Source organism: Phoenix dactylifera, chromosome 16 (assembly GCF_051530095.1).
Source record: "Phoenix dactylifera cultivar Ajwa chromosome 16, Ajwa_hap1_PhDact_Kaust_v1.1, whole genome shotgun sequence".
Taxonomy (NCBI): domain Eukaryota; kingdom Viridiplantae; phylum Streptophyta; class Magnoliopsida; order Arecales; family Arecaceae; genus Phoenix; species Phoenix dactylifera.
Window position 1 is genome coordinate 5,650,535 of NC_143205.1, and position 17,167 is coordinate 5,667,701.

The following is a 17,167-nucleotide window of genomic DNA, read 5'->3' on the forward strand; positions in this document are numbered from 1 at the left end:
TTTGTCTTTGATGAAGCATGTAAAGAGGCCTTTGAAAAACTTCGATCTAAGTTGTCTACAGCACCTGTTATACAACCTCCCAATTGGACCCTTCCATTTGAACTTATGTGTGACGCTTCTGACTATGCCATTGGGGCGGTTTTAGGGCAACGGCTAGAGAAGTTACCTCATGTCATCTACTACGCTAGTAAGACACTCTCAGATGCGCAATTGAACTACACCACTACTGAGAAAGAATTACTAGCTGTAGTGTTTGCCTTGGACAAGTTTCGATCCTATCTCTTAGGATCCAAGGTTATTGTATTCACTAATCATTCTGCTCTTCGGTACCTCCTTTCAAATAAGGATACCAAGCCTCGTCTAATTCGATGGATCCTGTTGTTACAGAAATTTAATCTAGAAATTCGTGATAAGAAAGGCACCACAAATGTTGTAGCAGACCACTTGTCTAGAATCCTTCTCGAGCCTTCTCATAGCACTTCCCCACTTCATGACTCCTTTCCAGATGAACAATTGTTTGAAGTGCAACAAGAAAAAACACCATGGTTTGCCAGCATAGTAAACTATCTTGCCATAGGACAAATTTCCGATCATTGGTCCAAGCAGGACAAGGATCGATTCTTTTCGCAAGTTAAGTTCTACTTTTGGGATGACCCCGATCTATTCAAGTACTGTCCTGATCAAGTAATCCGTCGATGTGTGCCTGAATGTGAATTTCAGAGTATTCTTGATTTTTGTCATACCCAAGCCTGCAGAGGACATTTCAGGGGTAGAAAAACTGCAGCTAAAGTCTTACAAAGTGGATTCTATTGGCCCTCCTTGTTCAAAGATGCTCACAATTTTTGTCGAACTTGTGAGCGATGCCAGCGAATGGGTACAATCACCCGTAGAGATATGATGCCACTTAATCCCATTTTAATTATAGAAATTTTTGATGTATGGGGTATTGATTTCATGGGTCCTTTCCCGCATTCTTTTGGTTTTGAGTACATTCTTATCGGGGTAGATTATGTCTCAAAGTGGGTAGAAGCTGTTGCCACTAGGACTAATGATCATAAGGTTGTGGTTTACAAACAAATATATTTAGTCGCTTTGGCACTCCCCGAGCTATCATTAGTGATGGGGGATCACATTTCTGCAACCGATCTTTTGAAGCTTTGGTTCGTAAATATTCAATCACCCACAAAGTTGCCACCCCATACCATCCCCAAGCAAGTGGACAAGTTGAAGTTTTCAATCGGGAGATAAAACACATCTTAGAGAAAACAATACGCCCTGATAGAAAAGATTGGTCTCAAAGGTTAAACGATTCTCTCTGGGCTTATCGTATTGCCTATAAGACTCCTATTGGCATGTCTCCCTATCGACTGATTTTTGGAAAAGCTTGCCACTTACCCGTAGAACTCGAACATAAAGCTTTTTGGGCCATTAAAAAGTTTAACTTTGATATGGCAGCAGCTGGTTCTAACTGGAAACTTCAACTGAACGAGCTTGAAGAGTTATGCAATGAGGCATATGAAAATGCCAAAATATACAAGGCAAGGACTAAGGCTTTTCATGACAAATCCATTAACCGTAAGTCTTTCAAGCCTAATCAAAAGGTTTGGCTATTCAATTCTAATATGCGTCTCTTCTCTGGTAAACTTCGCTCTAGGTGGGATGGTCCCTTTTTAGTTAAAAAAAATTTTTCCTCATGATGCGGTAGAAATTCAAGACATCAATGATGGTCGTATCCTGAACGTCAATGGTCAAACATTGAAACCTTACATAGAAGTGTTGCAGATGGACAGTTGATTGAATCCCTTGATTTGATGGATCCTATTTATCAGGATAATTAAGGATGTACTGCGTCTGGCTGAAGACGTTAAACTTAGCACTTGTTGGGAGGCAACCTAATTCTCATAGATTATTTCTGCACATTTTCGTGTCGCATTTTTTAGGAGTCCTCATATTACTGATGCAATTAAGGTAAAATGCTTCTATCCTCCATATGCATCATATTTTCGTCTAAAATAAAAATAAAAAAACAATAAAAATAAAAAATAATAATATAATATTATTAAAAAAATAAAAAAAAATATTGAGGACAATGTCTGGTCTAGGTTGGGGGGTATAGGAGATTCGAATTTTTGAAGAAATTTTTACATTTTCGTATTTCTAAGTAAGTTTATCTTCAAAAAAAAATGAAAAAAAAACCTAATTTCTATGTTTTAGTGCTGAAATGATAAACACACGAAGTATATAAAATCTAAAAAAGCCCAATGACTAGTCAGGAGTAAGACAATTTGAGTTCGTTTCATTAAAAGTTCTTTTAAGTGAGTTGTAAGATAATTTTTACTTTGAAATTTCACAACACACATGGCCTGCACTTCTAAGGGTTAGGTTCAACATTATGTTGTTAAGTCTGGTAGCAACCTTGAGCCCTGATGAATCATTCCTATCTAATTCACTATTATCCCATATTTATAAAAAAAAAAGTGAATTTAGTCAGGTACATCGAAAAGGGCTACCTATTGTCAAAGGTCAGCGGGCTTGTATGAGGAACCCGAGCATAGGTCCGTAGGAGAGTCTTAATGCCCAACACCTTACGCCATCTGGCGTGGGAGTTGTTGACTGAATACTCGCTACACGGAGGAATCATTACAAGAGTAAAAGTGCATAATTTATTTATAAATACAAAATAAAAAAGAAAAAAAGAGAAAATAATATTGATCTTGAAAAAGATGATAGTGTGAAAGCCGTCGTTGTAAAAATTCGAGTAAACTGAAATATTACAGATAAAGCCCATGAGGTATTAAAGTAAACATCCACAACTCTCGAAATCCTGTAAGATAGGATGATTTTGAATCAGTGAATAGGTCTTATCTGACCAATTCTTGTAAACTACTAGTTTTAGCAGTATTTTGGAGAATCTAAAGCCTTAGCTTGTGTATGGTCCAGATATCACCGAGCACCTAAGTATAAATTAGCCTTACAACTCCCTAATAGAAACTTAATGACTTCAACTTAAGTTGCATACTGACCTAGGATTTGAACTGACTTAGTAATTAAAACTTTGTGTGCTTTTGAAATTCTTGACATTAAGGCATTGGAAATTAGATTTTATAAAATAGTAAAATAAATTCTTTTAGGTAAAGACAGCAGTTTGTGGGTATCTAAGCCGGAAACCCTCACGAGACAAAACTCGTCCACTAGGGTCACCTAGGGGTTTAAAGCCTTATTGCATACGGTAAATGCAATCGCGATTCCTGCGAAAGTGAGTTACTTTTATTATTATTATTATTATTTTGCTTGAGGACTAGCAAAATATAGGTTTGGGGGTGTGATAAGTGTTAAATAATGCATAAACTAATATCTTATTCATAGCACTTATCATTATTTTAATCCGCATATTTTGTAAATTTAACTAAAAAAAAAGTGTTACCTTCATCATTGAATTTTAATAAATTATTAAAGGTAATTCAAGTTTTACTTATTTATTTACTGATTGAGTCTAATGTATGCAGGTTGAGTCAAGCTCATTAGGGATTATTCCTGAACCTAAATCACATGCACCCCGTAAATCAAGACCCTCTCAGGTTCTGATTCAGTCACCTAATTTCCTTCACACACGTTCCATCTTACCAACTGAATAGAATTATATCTCCTGTATCAAACACTCATTTCTCTATGACACAACCCATTCATCTCCCGAACCAAATCCAACAGCTTATCTCCCCTTCAAGCCGTTCACAACTCCAATCTTCTTCCCGAGTTAATCACATCCTAAACAGCTTCATCCGCAAGCACATCTCCCAACTCTCATCCCGTCATAATCTCCCTTCGTCCACATCCTCATCCCGTGATCACTCAGATTAGTATCCCGTTCACAAATCCAACCAAACTCCCAGCCGTGTCATCATCCCCTACCTCAAAACAGAGTTCGTTCCCAGCCGTCCGTGAATCACAACGTCATCAGATTCCTCTCTTCCCCTATTTCGGAACAAAGCTTCAGCCGTCCGGCCGAGATCCTCTCAACTTCCAACCTCTCGCATCCCAGCATCTGAAAGCCAGCTACCCATTTGAAGATCCAATCTTCCATGGATTGCATCCTAGCAAATCCAAGCAACTTCATCCCTTTAAACTCACGAATCTGAACCAGCTGCCTCCATTCCAGGATACGATCAAGTTCAGCCGTCCACAGATGAAGTCTCGCTTCCAATCTACTCCCACGTCCGGATACTACACAAGCTTCATCCTCTTCCCGTTCGGAATTGATTCCATCTCCACAGGATAAAATCAAATCTCACAAAACTCCTAGCATCAAAGGATCAAGTCTTCTCAGCCGTGAGCTTCATCCACAACGTCCCAGCCAGCAAATCCTCTTCCGGATTCCTCTATTTCGGGATTAATTCCAGCCGAGACCCCATCCGTATTTGCTCCCAACTTCATCTCTTCCGAATTCCCCTGCATCTCGGATTACTTCCCCTGTTTCGGAACCAATCCCAGCCGAATCCAAACTCCCGTTGATTCATCCCAACACCTCCCAGCTTGCTCCCATCCTTGTCCCACTGCATTGCCCTCCCAACGGAACAAAGTTCATCCAAGCTCCCATCTGCCGAACAGAGTCCGAGTCTCCAGCAAATCAAATCAGCTTCTTCCCAACGGCATTCACACTCCAACTTCATCTCAGCCATGAGCATCAAATCCCCTGCATCCAAGGATCAAGCCATCTATTCAAAGTGATCCGTTCCCAGCTTATCTTCTTCCCAACTCTCGGATCAGCTCCAAATATCAGCAAAGCCAGCACCCATAACACGTCCGAGTACTCCACGATTCGACTCCATCCGCAAGTGAGCTTCGTGAAGCTATAAAAGGAGAAGACTCCTCTTCCTTGGCGGCATCTCTTCGGAGGTGGAATCCCACAAAAACAAAGAAGGGAGAGAAGGGTTTGGATATTTTGGGAATAACTTCCCACATATAAAAAAATAATAAGAAGGAAAGAGGGAGGAAGAAGGAAGCCGATCGTGATACAAATGGGAGCCCGCTGCTGTGCTGCTATAGCTGTTCAACTCTTCATGGAAGGCTGATCTCCTCTCCAGGGCTGGATGCAGCCCTAACAAAGAGATACGGATTTTATATTTTTTTATTTCTATTCTTGGGGTTGTATGAACTTATTGTTTTTAATGGATATCTTCTTTTAACTCATATTTAATTTCTGTGATTTTAAGTATGACGTTTATACAACTGTTCTTCATGATCACTAAGTAAATATAAGATAGTTCATGCTTAGGAAAGATGCAATGTCCTGCCATATTAGTTTAGGGTAGACATTTCATGCCAACTGAAGATAGATTATTCCCAAATTACTTTTGTGAATTTCTATTTAAAATGCTTATTAGGCTTGTAGCCAATTTGCATGTTAATCCAAGAATAAATTGAAATACAATTAACCCTTGTTCCGATGTTAGTGGTGAATTCCTTGCCCTAGGTTCCCTCAAACTGATATCATTTTAATTACATTTTTTTTATTAAAATTTCTTAGTTAAGTTTTCTTCACAAACTCTTCCTTTTAAATATTTTTATTTTTAAGAAAAATAACTGTACCCCAATCCCTGTGGATTGATACCCGTAATCACTATCCTACCAGATACGTGCTATTGCGTGGTCTTTAAAGTTGACTATCATGAAGGTCCAGACTGATCCTCCTCTTGTCCTTCCATCAGCTTATCAATCTTGTTATTCAATGCAGAAATAGAGCCAGTAAGCTGAGTGTGTTTTTCTTTCAGTTCTTATATAGAACTCTGAACTGAATTTTCTTGAGTCCTTAGTTGCTCTTCAATTGCAGCAATTCTTTTCTGTTGATTGGCTGCAAGTGTTCTTAGTCCTTGAAGCTCCACTTTATTTTTTTTGGTCAAATTAGTGAGGTCATAGACTGAGTTCCAGCAGACTCCAGAATTGAACAGTGCTTTTATGATGTTATCTGCAATAAATTTTAACTGCCACTTCTCAAGTCTGAGTGGAGGATCTGATGGTCTTTGGATTGGAGGAGGTTGACTGAGTGGAGGCTCTTTTGGAGGTGCTTGAGTAGGGATTCTTTTGCCTTTAAGTGGTGTTGGAGTGTCTTGACCACTTTCATCCTGAATTCCTTTCCCTTTATGCATCCATTTTCCTTCAGTTTTGACAAATCCCATTCTCTTCAGTGATTTGTCATTGTAGACATCTGAAGATAGTAATTCTTTCTTGGTCTCCCCTTCTAGATTCAAATTGAAGTAAGTGAAGACTAATGTCAGAACCATACCATGGGAAAGTGAAGCTCCTTTTCTCTGTCCTTGAGCTTCCATGTATCTAATCATCAAGCAGGGTAGGTTCAGTGGTAGTTCTTCAATAACATGATGCATTACTAGTATGCCTTTCTCTGAGACATGATCAATTTTTTGTCTTCGGGAAGAACATCTTGTTGATCATGTGATGCAGCAGACGCATCTCAGCATTCAGTTGATTGGCACTGATTTCAGTCCAATCTTCTGTGATTTCTCTATTCAGAATGGTGCTTATCCCTTCGTTCCTATTCTCTAAATGATCTCCATTCTCTCCATCATTTGGAATCTGAAGAGCATCTCTTAAAATCTCTTCTATGATCAAGATAGGAATTTCTCTAACTTTGGATGAGATTTGACCTTAGCCAAAACGGGCATTGCTGTAGAACTCCCGTACCAAATCTGAGTAGGTCGGCAAATTCAGTGAGCACAGATATTTCCAACCCATTTCCTTTAGATTTTGACATAATGGGAAGTTCTCCTTCTCCAAAAACTCAAAATCCACTCTTCTTCCGGTGAAGACATTTCGTATGGAGAGGGGACCTTGCTTTGAAACCAAGGACGGAGGTGACAGAGGGGTCGAAACGGGTTTAGGTGGCAGTGTTTCTTGTCTTTGTGGATTCATGCCTTTCTCTGCCCTAGCCTTCGTTCTCCTCTCTGTTTGTGGAGTGGTATTCTTCCTCTTTGGCCCGGATGTAAGTTGCTTTCTTCACCATTGGAAGATTAATCGGGACCTCGAAAAGGTTTTCTAGGGTTTTTGGAGGTTTTTGTTTGAAAGAGTGTTTGAAGACTGAAAACGCTCTAAGGGGTATGAAATGTTTCAGGTTCAACGTTTCAGAGAGAGAGAGAGTCCTTAGAATCCATTTCAAATAGTTCCACTTTAGTCGACTCATTCAACTTATAAGTCGTCTCCTGTAGATTAGGGATCGACTCTTTTAACTTAAGAGTCGTCCCTTACTACATGAGTCAACTTCTCATTCACATGAGTCGTCTCCTCAAACATTTCAAGAGACAAAATATTTTTAAATAAGATTTAAAAATGGATTGCTCACCACATATCAAATCAACTAAAATTCAACCAATAATAGTCAATCAAAATATACAATTTAACCCATCTTTCTTCTTGATTAGAAGCACCAGAGAGAAGAAAGGACTTTGGCTAGGACGAATAATCCCCGTTTTTAACATTTCCGCCACCTGTTTTTCAATTTCACTCTTTTGAAAGTGAGTGTACCGATATGGGCGCACATTGACTGCAGTGACTCCTTCCTTCAGGGGAATCCGGTGGTCAACATCACGTGCTGGTGGCAATGAACATGGCTCATCGAACAGGAGTGTGAACTCGTCAAGCAACTCTTTTATTTCGAATGGTAAAGTGGCCTGGTCCATGTCTTGATCCCTTCTTTTCATGGTTAATGCAAATAAGGCCCCGCCACCATGCAATTCCTTATGCAGTGACTGCACTGAAATTTCTTTAGTTGTTAAATGGCATTGCCCCCGCAATAGCCGAGACTCTCCTTCCCAGATGAATCTCATGGTCAAGTTCCTCCAATCACACAACACGGGTCCAAGACTTTCAAGCCATTGAATTCCCAGTACAATATCGAGCCCCTGCAATGGTAAGGCAAATAATGTAATCTTAAATTTAAAGCCTTGAACCTCCAGAGGTACCTCCTCATGTTTCTCATGACAAGAAAGTTGGCCACCATCTACAATCCGGATGGTGAAGCCATCTGTGGTGGTCACTGGAAGGCGTATGGCTGGAGCCGCTGTCCACCAGCACAGTAACGGGTTGCTTCTCCACTTGCGCCAGCAACTTCATGGTTTGCGGACCCTTCCAGCCGGAGAATGCATGCAATGTAATTTCGGCCTGCTCCTCCGCTTCTTCCACTCCAATTCATACATAACTGGTCTGTTTCTCGGCTGGTTGGTGCATTCTTCTTCATCGGTAATAGTTGCATTTTCAATCAGGAATAGTTGCGGAGTCTTACAACAATGTCCAGGCGTGAAACGTTTGTTGCAATTGAAGCATAGTCCCCATTCGCGCCTTCGCTGCATTTCGTCCCACGACAACCTCTTTATGGATGAACCAACCACCTGTTTTGTTGCTGTGGGGACCGGAGTTGGTGGAGTTGCCGCCATGAACCGAGCCGGAGTTGGCCGAACAAATTCTGTACGCATGTTTCCGTCGTCGAGTGATCTGTTCGTCCTTCATTCTGGCGACGCTGATAGCTTCCCTTAGTGTTCGTGGTTTGGACATCCAAACTTCATCGGCAATTTCGTCCTTCAGTCCTCCGAGAAAGGTCCCAATTAATAATGCTGATTGCAGCCATCCCACGACCTTGTTTGCAAGATGTTCAAAGTCCCGCTGGTAATCTTGCAAGGTTCCAATCTGTTTCACTCTAGAGAGGGCTTCATCAAAGCTTTCGAATTCTATAGGGCCAAAACGACACCACAGCTCTCTTTCAAATACTTCCCACGTGATGACGATGCCTTCGTCCCTCTGCACCCACTTAAGCCATTGCCACCATTGGTTGGCTTCTCCTTCCAATTTCTTGATACTCAAAATATTACATGGCCCTACTCAACCATTCAGTTGGATCATCCCCTGCAAAACGTGGAAAATCCATTTTGATAAATCTGGAACCACCAGTGTTAGAACTACCTTCATTCTGGGATGATGGTTGTCGAGAAGAGGATCCTCTTTCAGCATAAGAATGAATGGTTCTCAGTCCATTCAGTGCTGCCAGCACCTCCTCCATTCATTCTTCCAGACCCCGTATTTGCCCTCGAGTATCTGCAGATTCTGCAACAACGCGCATCTGCCCTTCATGAATATCTTGCATGTCGTATTCTAGCCTCTCTAATCTCTCCTTGTGGGTGCCCATCTTAACGTGGCTCTGATACCAAGTTGATGGAGCTTGAGTGGTGAATAACCATAACAAAGGGAAACTGGATATATTAAAAGAATGAAACAAGGTTGAAGACAACCATGAGTACAAAAGGAAATATTTCTCTGCTCTCCACTCCTATGCCTCCTGGCTTATTTATAATGGTTTCCTAACGGCTACAAGCTGCAATGTTAATAGGATAACTAAGAAATAGCAAAGAAATCAGCAACTAATCTGCGAGTCCTTGTTTCCTTCATGCCTCTGAAGCCCCACGAATACATTCCCGAAGTACTTGGGATTTGGCCTCCTGTTACGGATGGATGGTTCTATCAACGGACACAATTCGAATCGCAATTTAACATGCCCTTCCAACACAGAAAGAAATATTTTATTAATTTGATGGCTCTCATGTGATATTTTATTAATGCTCATTCGTGGCTCAATTGCTTTAATGCAATCGAGGAACCCTCAATTATTCTGACCATCGAGATTCCTGTCTGCCTATTGTTAAAGCTTCATATGCAGCATGGTTGTTTGAGCAGGCGAAGCCTAGTTGAAATGAACGTTGCATCCATTTTTCCAGTAGTAGTGGGACACAATAAGGATCCCTGCGCCTGACTTTATCAGTCTTTGAGCCATCAAATATTAACTTCCATAGCTCGATTCTTCCGAAACGAGTTTCTAACTGTTGCAGAATACCACCCTCGGTAAGCATGGGTGATTTGCTAAGAAATCGACTAACAATTGGCCTTTCACTGATTTATATGGCATGTATTGCAAAGTATATATAGACAGGGCTACCATCCATTTGCCAATCGTACCATGTATACATAATATCTTAATTTCATGCAGGTTTAATACAAAGCCAAACACAATTATATCTATGAGCTTTGGGCTCCTTGGCTTCAACTGAGTTCAGCCCTGTTCGTAATATAATTGCTTAGGCTGATATCTTCTTCAGACTTATATTCGGCCTCCCATTTATCCGTTCTTAAACACTTCAGTCATATCATTCTTTTTTTTTTTTTCTTTTTTTTTGATGAAAATGACAATTCATATAGCTCTTACGTGAGTACTATTGTCCTCTTTTTTAACATCTATGTATTAGTCACTTCTAAATTAACGCCACTTGTCAACCTGTTTAACCTACCACCTGATGTGTGTTTAAATGAAGTGCAAACAATACCAGAATGCTTTCTGTACCAAAAAGAGATTTCTATGCGACTGAACATGTTCTCAAACGTTGACCTTACTCTCTCCCCCGCTCTCAAATTGTTTCTTTTATCACTGGATCTCTCCTGGACACATTAAAGACATTGCCTGCATAAGTTTTAGTAGGCATACTGGTAGCCCTAATCAAAACCATTATTCCAAGGGTGCGTTTGGTGCATCACTAAGATAGAAATCAAAATGGATTGGAATACAGATCGGAATGACCATATTTCCTAACATATTTGGTTTGTGACTGAAATCGGAATTGAAATTAAAATGGTTAATTAGTATATTTTTAAAAAATCAATTAAACAGAGAAGTTTTATTGGAAAATCAATTTTTTTAAAGTAAAACTAGCATTATGGAATTTGAATATAGGGAGGAGGGTCTAGATTGGATTTTGAAGGATTGGAGAATAGAAATAGAAATGGAACCCCTCCTCAATCAAATAGTTGGAGCGGGAATCACTCATGCCTATTCCCGTTTCAAGTCTAACTCTTTTCAACCAAATGTTTTCTAAAAGAAGTCTTCATATTTTGAGGGGAACTTTTGGCTATTACCTATTATATATTAAATATATAGAAGTAGTTGAGGGTTACAATTATTAGGTAACTGCTTTTCTTGATATCAAATATGCAAATGGATATCTTTTATTTGTTAGTAGAATTTTTGTTTACTAGAGATCTTATAAGAAAACAATCATCTTTGGGAGCACTATAGAAGCCAGACCGAATTCCTCTACAGACTATTAATATTGATTCATGGCAAATAAAAAAACTCTTATCTAAATTTCCGTTGGTACCAAAACCTGTTCCTCACAACCACTCCAATAGTAATGCATCAAATCTATTATTGAATTAAAAATACAAAATTAGTAATAAAAAATTGAATTATCATACTTCAATAAGAGATGAGTCTCTGATAAGACATAGGAAGCATTTCATAATCATTAACAGTAGAAAAGAAACTGGTTGAGCGATCATGTTAGGATACTATTCTAGAAAATCATCTCCTTCTCATTCCTATCACCTTCAAAAATGAAATTAGTGACAATTATTTGCTAAGTTCAAGTTTTACTCATCATAGGTTGAAGATAGAAAGTCTAAAACGTAATAGTTCACAAATATCTTTTCAGGGCTAATATAGAGGGTGGCTGTAAAGGACTATGACTAATGCTTTTAGTTTTTTGTCAATATTTTTGGTTTTTTGTCATATCTATGATCCCGTACATTTATTTCTTGGTCGGAATTAGCTAACTTAAATAAGTATTGATTAAATCTCTTTCGTTCCCCCTATTTTCTTTTCTCAATATTACCATCTCCTCAATGAGTGTAAATTTTTAAATTTGCTAACTTAAACAAGAAGTATTGACTAGATGATGTTTGAATATTTCTGTTTTCTCCAAAAAAGGCAAAAGGAATAAAATACAACTATATGGCAAAACTTAGCCCTAAGAATAAGTCTGAAAAACTGATCAGAGCTAGTGGTAGAACCATAGATTTCTAGTGCGATCATGCTAAGACATAGGAAGCATTTCATGATCATTAACAGTAGGTACATGGCCTAATTGGAGATCTCTTGAATAAGGTTGAATTTAGTAGAAAAGAAGCTGGTTGAGCGATCATGTTAGGACACTATTCTAGAAAATCATCTCCTTCTCATTCCTATCACCTTCAAAAATGAAAGTAGTGACAATTATTTACTAAGTTCAAGTTTTACTCATCATAGGTTGAAGATAGAAAGTCAACGACGTAATAGGTCACAAATATCTTTTCAGCGCTAATATAGAGGGTCGCTTTAAAGGACTATGACTAATGCTTTTAGTTTTGTCAATATTTTTGGTTTTTTGTCATACCTATGACCCTGTACGTTTATTTCTTGGTCGGAATTAGCTAACTTAAATAAGTATTGATTAAATCTCTTTCGTTCCCCCTATTTTCTTTTCTCAATATTACCGTCTCCTCAATGTGTAGATTTTTAAATTTGCTTACTTAAACAAGAAGTATTGACTAGATGATGTTTGAATATTTCTGTTTTCTCCAAAAAAGGCAAAAGGAATAAAATACAACTATATGGTAAAACTTAGCCCTAAAAATAAGTCTGAAAAACTGATCAGAGCTAGTGGTAGAACCATAGATTTCTAGTGCGACTCCACTGCATTGAGAAGAATCAATCATCGAAGTCCAGAGCTTCCCAATTTGAGAGTGTGAAAGAAAATTTAGCAAGGGTAGGCAACACATACATATTGCCTTTGAAGTTATCAATGATCCAAATATAAGAAAGTTAAACCAATAGATGGTAGTATCATGGTTGAAAAGAATTTTTATAGCATGGCAACATCAACCAATTAACTGAACAACAAAAAAAAATTGATGCAAGCTGAACAATAAAAACTGGAGAATTTGGATTTACAAGCAGGGACCCAAATTTGCAACTTAATGGAAGAAATGAAAAATTATTTTACTCGGGATTAGAAAACTAGAGTAGCTAGACTATTAGAACAACCACTCTAATTTCAATCTCACTAAGCCCAGAAAGTTCATAAACACTGGTATTGGAAGATCTCCAGAATATATTATATATGTTTTATCTTGCCTCACATGATTATCTTCATTTTTTTCAATTTTTCGTAATAGATCTGACCTTATTCGTTTATTTCCTGGTTGGAAATTTGTAACTTGCTACGTTCTTTCAGAAAAATGGAAAATGCTCATGGAGCAACAGCTTAACTGAATAGCAAAACTACTGACAAAAATTCTTAGCAAAAAAAAAACATAACAAAAAAACAAAAGCAAAACTTATTAGAGCTAGAGGCAAAATCATAAGAGTTCTAGTCTGGTTCTACTGTAATGAGGGGACTTGATAAGCAAAGAGGAAAACTGCAGCAGTCCAAATCTTCCCATGACGAGAGGTGCAGAAAACAAATTGATAGGGTCTGACAACATATTACTACATTGCCTTTGAAGTCATCAATGAACAAAACATGAGAAAGTTGATGAATTGTAATGTCATGCTTAACTCCAACATCAATCAACTAACTGGAGAAAATAAATTGACTGGTGCGCAAGGTGAAGGGCTAACAAATACAGAAATTGAATTTAAAACAAGGGAGACAAATGTGCAACTTAAAATAAGAAACAGGCCATTATTTAACATTAATATAAAAAAGCACAGCATTTATACTTTTGCTGAAATGACTATAAAATCACACTTACTAAACACAGAAAGTTCGTAAAATTGGCAGATGAAGATCTCCAAAATATCTAAACCTTAAGAACATACTATTGCAGCAATTGTAGCTATGGTACAATGAATGTGCATCTGACATCATGGCATGTCAGTATTAGGATCTCCATCAATTGCACAAGTATGGAGAAATGTAAATATGTCGTCCTATGCTTGGTTCTGAGCATGGGGAAAATAATGCCCTTTTTTTTATTGGCATGAAATTATGATATATTGCAGGAAGAGGATCAAGTTACAAGACTGCAATTTTATTTTTTCAATATACCCTTATATCTTTAATAGAATTATAATATTTCAGAAAATTATTAAGACTGGGATGGCTACCGGGGCATCCCATTCCGTGGGAAAACTGATCTCACAGAGTTTAAAATCTTAAGATCAACCACCTGCAGGAGACTTGTCTGCAGTACAATCCCATTTCTTCAAGATACCTTGAGACTAACCGAAGGACTTCAACTATATCATGCCCACTCATAGTTATATAGAGGTAAACTAACCAGCCAACTGGTTGGCTACCAAGGGGGTCAACAAAGATATCCTTCACTTTTATGACTTGCATCCTCTTCAAGTTGTAAAGGTTTACAACAATGGCTGTTGTTTTCTAAGACATTGAGTACCTTCCATATTACCATGAAAAATAAATGACTACTGACAAAGTCAGTGCTATGAGGAGGGACTTCAAATGCAAGCCTTGACTTCCAGAATACAGTAGGTGCAATAGTGCAAGCCACATTTAAGAGAAGCTATAACATTAATCACAAACCTCCCCTATGAAAAAATATTCCTAATACAGCCTATAAACAATTAAAAGAAAGAGTTTCCCCTTTGAGTGGTACCAAAAAAATTTAAATAACGGCGAGTCTTTGTAAAACAAAATCTGTTGCTTGATAAGCCATGGTTGCATCATAATATCTAACCGTGATAAACAAAAGTTGAGAATGTAGCTAAAAGATGCAGCCAGCAGCTGGAAGAAGTTCTAAGATTCACAAGAGCATCAATCACAATCAGGGGGGAATACCAAAACAAGTCCAAAAAGGCATTAGTTCACTGGTTTGAGTCGTTTGGAAGATGATTGAACATCTACATAGAATAAATAAACATTTGGAAACTAAAACTAGTTGTTTCTTTTGAGTTTCCATTTCTTTAGATCTAGATGATTTTAACACAAAATGATTGATCATTTTTTTCCTTTTCAATTCAGTAGGATTTGCAGCAGATTAAAGTGATGCAATATCATCTTTTTTATTATGTATTTTTTTCCTTTGCATAAAAGCTAGCTATGATGTAAACATATTTGAATTGAGAAAGAAATTTTTCTACCATTTTTCAAAGGTTCAGTAAAAATTTTTCCCCCTCCTATCTAACTTGAATCATCCTCCTCTTCCTTTTTCTTCTCCTCCTTCCCTTCAACAACATCAAAACTAACCATCTGCATAGACTCATGCCCAACTTATCACAATTTTATCAACAGACCAGCCATAAGACCATCAAACCATTCTTTGGAATCAGTAGAAACTGTAGTTATAAACTACCCTGCAGATTTTAGGCTCTCAAGCCTTTGCACCTATTTCTTCATTTATTTTTCCTTTTTCAAAGTACAAACTGTACCCGATCTGTTACCAGACCTAAGAGACCCATCACCCTTTCTCCCACGGTACTAATTATGTATCCTCTCATTCTCCAAATTGAGAAATCCTAAGAATCCTCCTGCACTACTCTTTTTCCCATTTTAATGCATGCTGGCCTTCGATTTCAACAGATTTTCTAGAAAGAGAGCACCGTAAGCACATAAATTTTAACCTTTATAAACTCAAGACCTGCTCATCACTTATAATAAATCCTATAGTATACAAATGGAACCTAACCATATATGTCCTCCAATTATATCTTCTAAATCGTCCACACTAACAATCCATCCTTCTCCCCTAAATGGAACCTAACCATACATGTCCTCCAATTATATCTTCTAAATCGTCCACACTAACAATCCATCCTTCTCCCCTAAAAGGAGATTTTTAAAAATCAAAAAATAGATCACATTAGCACTCAAGAAGCTCTAGGTGTCCAAACACAGATTTCCAATTTAAGTAGGCTCCTAGGCACAATGAAACATAGATGTTCATTTAAACTGCTCCATTCTCACCACCCTGGCATGAGACAAACTCGTGAATCTTAGATGGTAATCTATCAATAGTTATTAACAAGCAATGGTTAAAAATGTTATGTTGATTTTCATACTACATTAATCCCTGTCAATCAGCAGTTTAAAAATCAAATCTTTTTTTATTAAAAAAAATCTATTTCCCTGATAATGTTATACTGATTTTAGTTTTAGGATATGGATTGCCAATACAATAGGGTATGTGAGTTTTGAGTATTGGAAGAGGCAATGAAATGTAGAAGCACAAGTAACTGGCCCTCAAATAAGAATATATAGGAAATCACTTCTACTTCATTAATGGAACTTATTATAATGTTACAAAATCATAGAACCATAATCTAGTTTTCTCTTTAAATCAAATAAAACGTTATCTAACTTACTCGTATTTATACTCATATAAAATCAAACCTCAGACTGTAATAATGATATTGCATTACCTAATTCGCGACCAAAACAACACCCGAAAGATCTCAGTTCAACATATATGAATATGTTACCATCAAAGTAACATTTACGCGGTGAATTCAACAGCACGAGTTCGTCAATTAGAAGAAGTACAAAAGACTCGACTTGTAGAACAACAGATATACTATGAGCAAGGACAGATTAAAGAAAGAGAAACAGAAACCCTAACCCTAGAGATGGGATCAGATGAGCTTGAAGGGAAGGGGCCACGGGATAGACCTGGGGACCTCGACCCGGTCCTTGATCCGCTCGATCTTCTTCTCCCGCTTGGGCCGCGCGTTGCCGTACGACCCCTTGAAGCGCTTCCCCCTCTTCGTCTTCTTGTCGCCGCGGCCGCACGGGACCAGAACGGGCGCCAACGACGAAGAGGAAAAGGAAAAGGAGGAGGAGAACATCGGCCGCCGCTCCACCACCTGGTGCATCGCCCGACTGGCCAGCCACCGCATCGCCATATGGGAGTTCGTTTGATGGCCGCCGCCTCGCTGCTGCTCCGAGAAGCTCCACGACCCTCGGACACCAAAGGGATTTCTATAAACCGGCGGCTTTTTGGGATCGAGGGTTTATCTCTCTCTCTCTCTCTCTCTCTCTCTCTCTCTCTCTCTCTCTCTCTCTATATATATATATATATATATATATATATATATATATATATATATATATATATATATACATGTAGATATATAGGTATATACATCTTTATCTTTTATATATATATATTGTTGCTGGGGTCCAAACCGAGAACGATTGGCACAGCGGTATGAACGGGGTTCCCATGGAATTACTTCGGTTGCGCTCCACCTTCCGCCGGGAAACCTGCAAGCAAGCCTCGCACCACCACCGGGGTAGTGGGGACCCTCCGACGATCAAGTTAGGGGAGATCGAAGGAGAAGAAG

At 38.4% G+C, this 17,167-nt stretch overlaps 1 protein-coding gene across 1 annotated transcript; it reads right to left on the minus strand.

Moving 5' to 3' along the window:
* Positions 1-16,224: 16,224 nt before the first annotated feature.
* On the minus strand, positions 16,225-16,858 carry LOC103698376 (30S ribosomal protein S31). Its single transcript, XM_008780373.4, has one exon. The coding sequence runs from the start codon at positions 16,724-16,726 to the stop codon at positions 16,457-16,459; it is 270 nt and encodes an 89-aa protein (XP_008778595.1). The 5' UTR covers positions 16,727-16,858; the 3' UTR covers positions 16,225-16,456.
* Positions 16,859-17,167: the final 309 nt, after the last annotated feature.

Excerpts from the sequence above, each read along its gene's own strand:
- LOC103698376 (XM_008780373.4), bottom strand. The coding sequence starts at position 16,726 with ATGGCGATGCGGTGGCTGGCCAGTCGGGCGATGCACCAGGTGGTGGAG.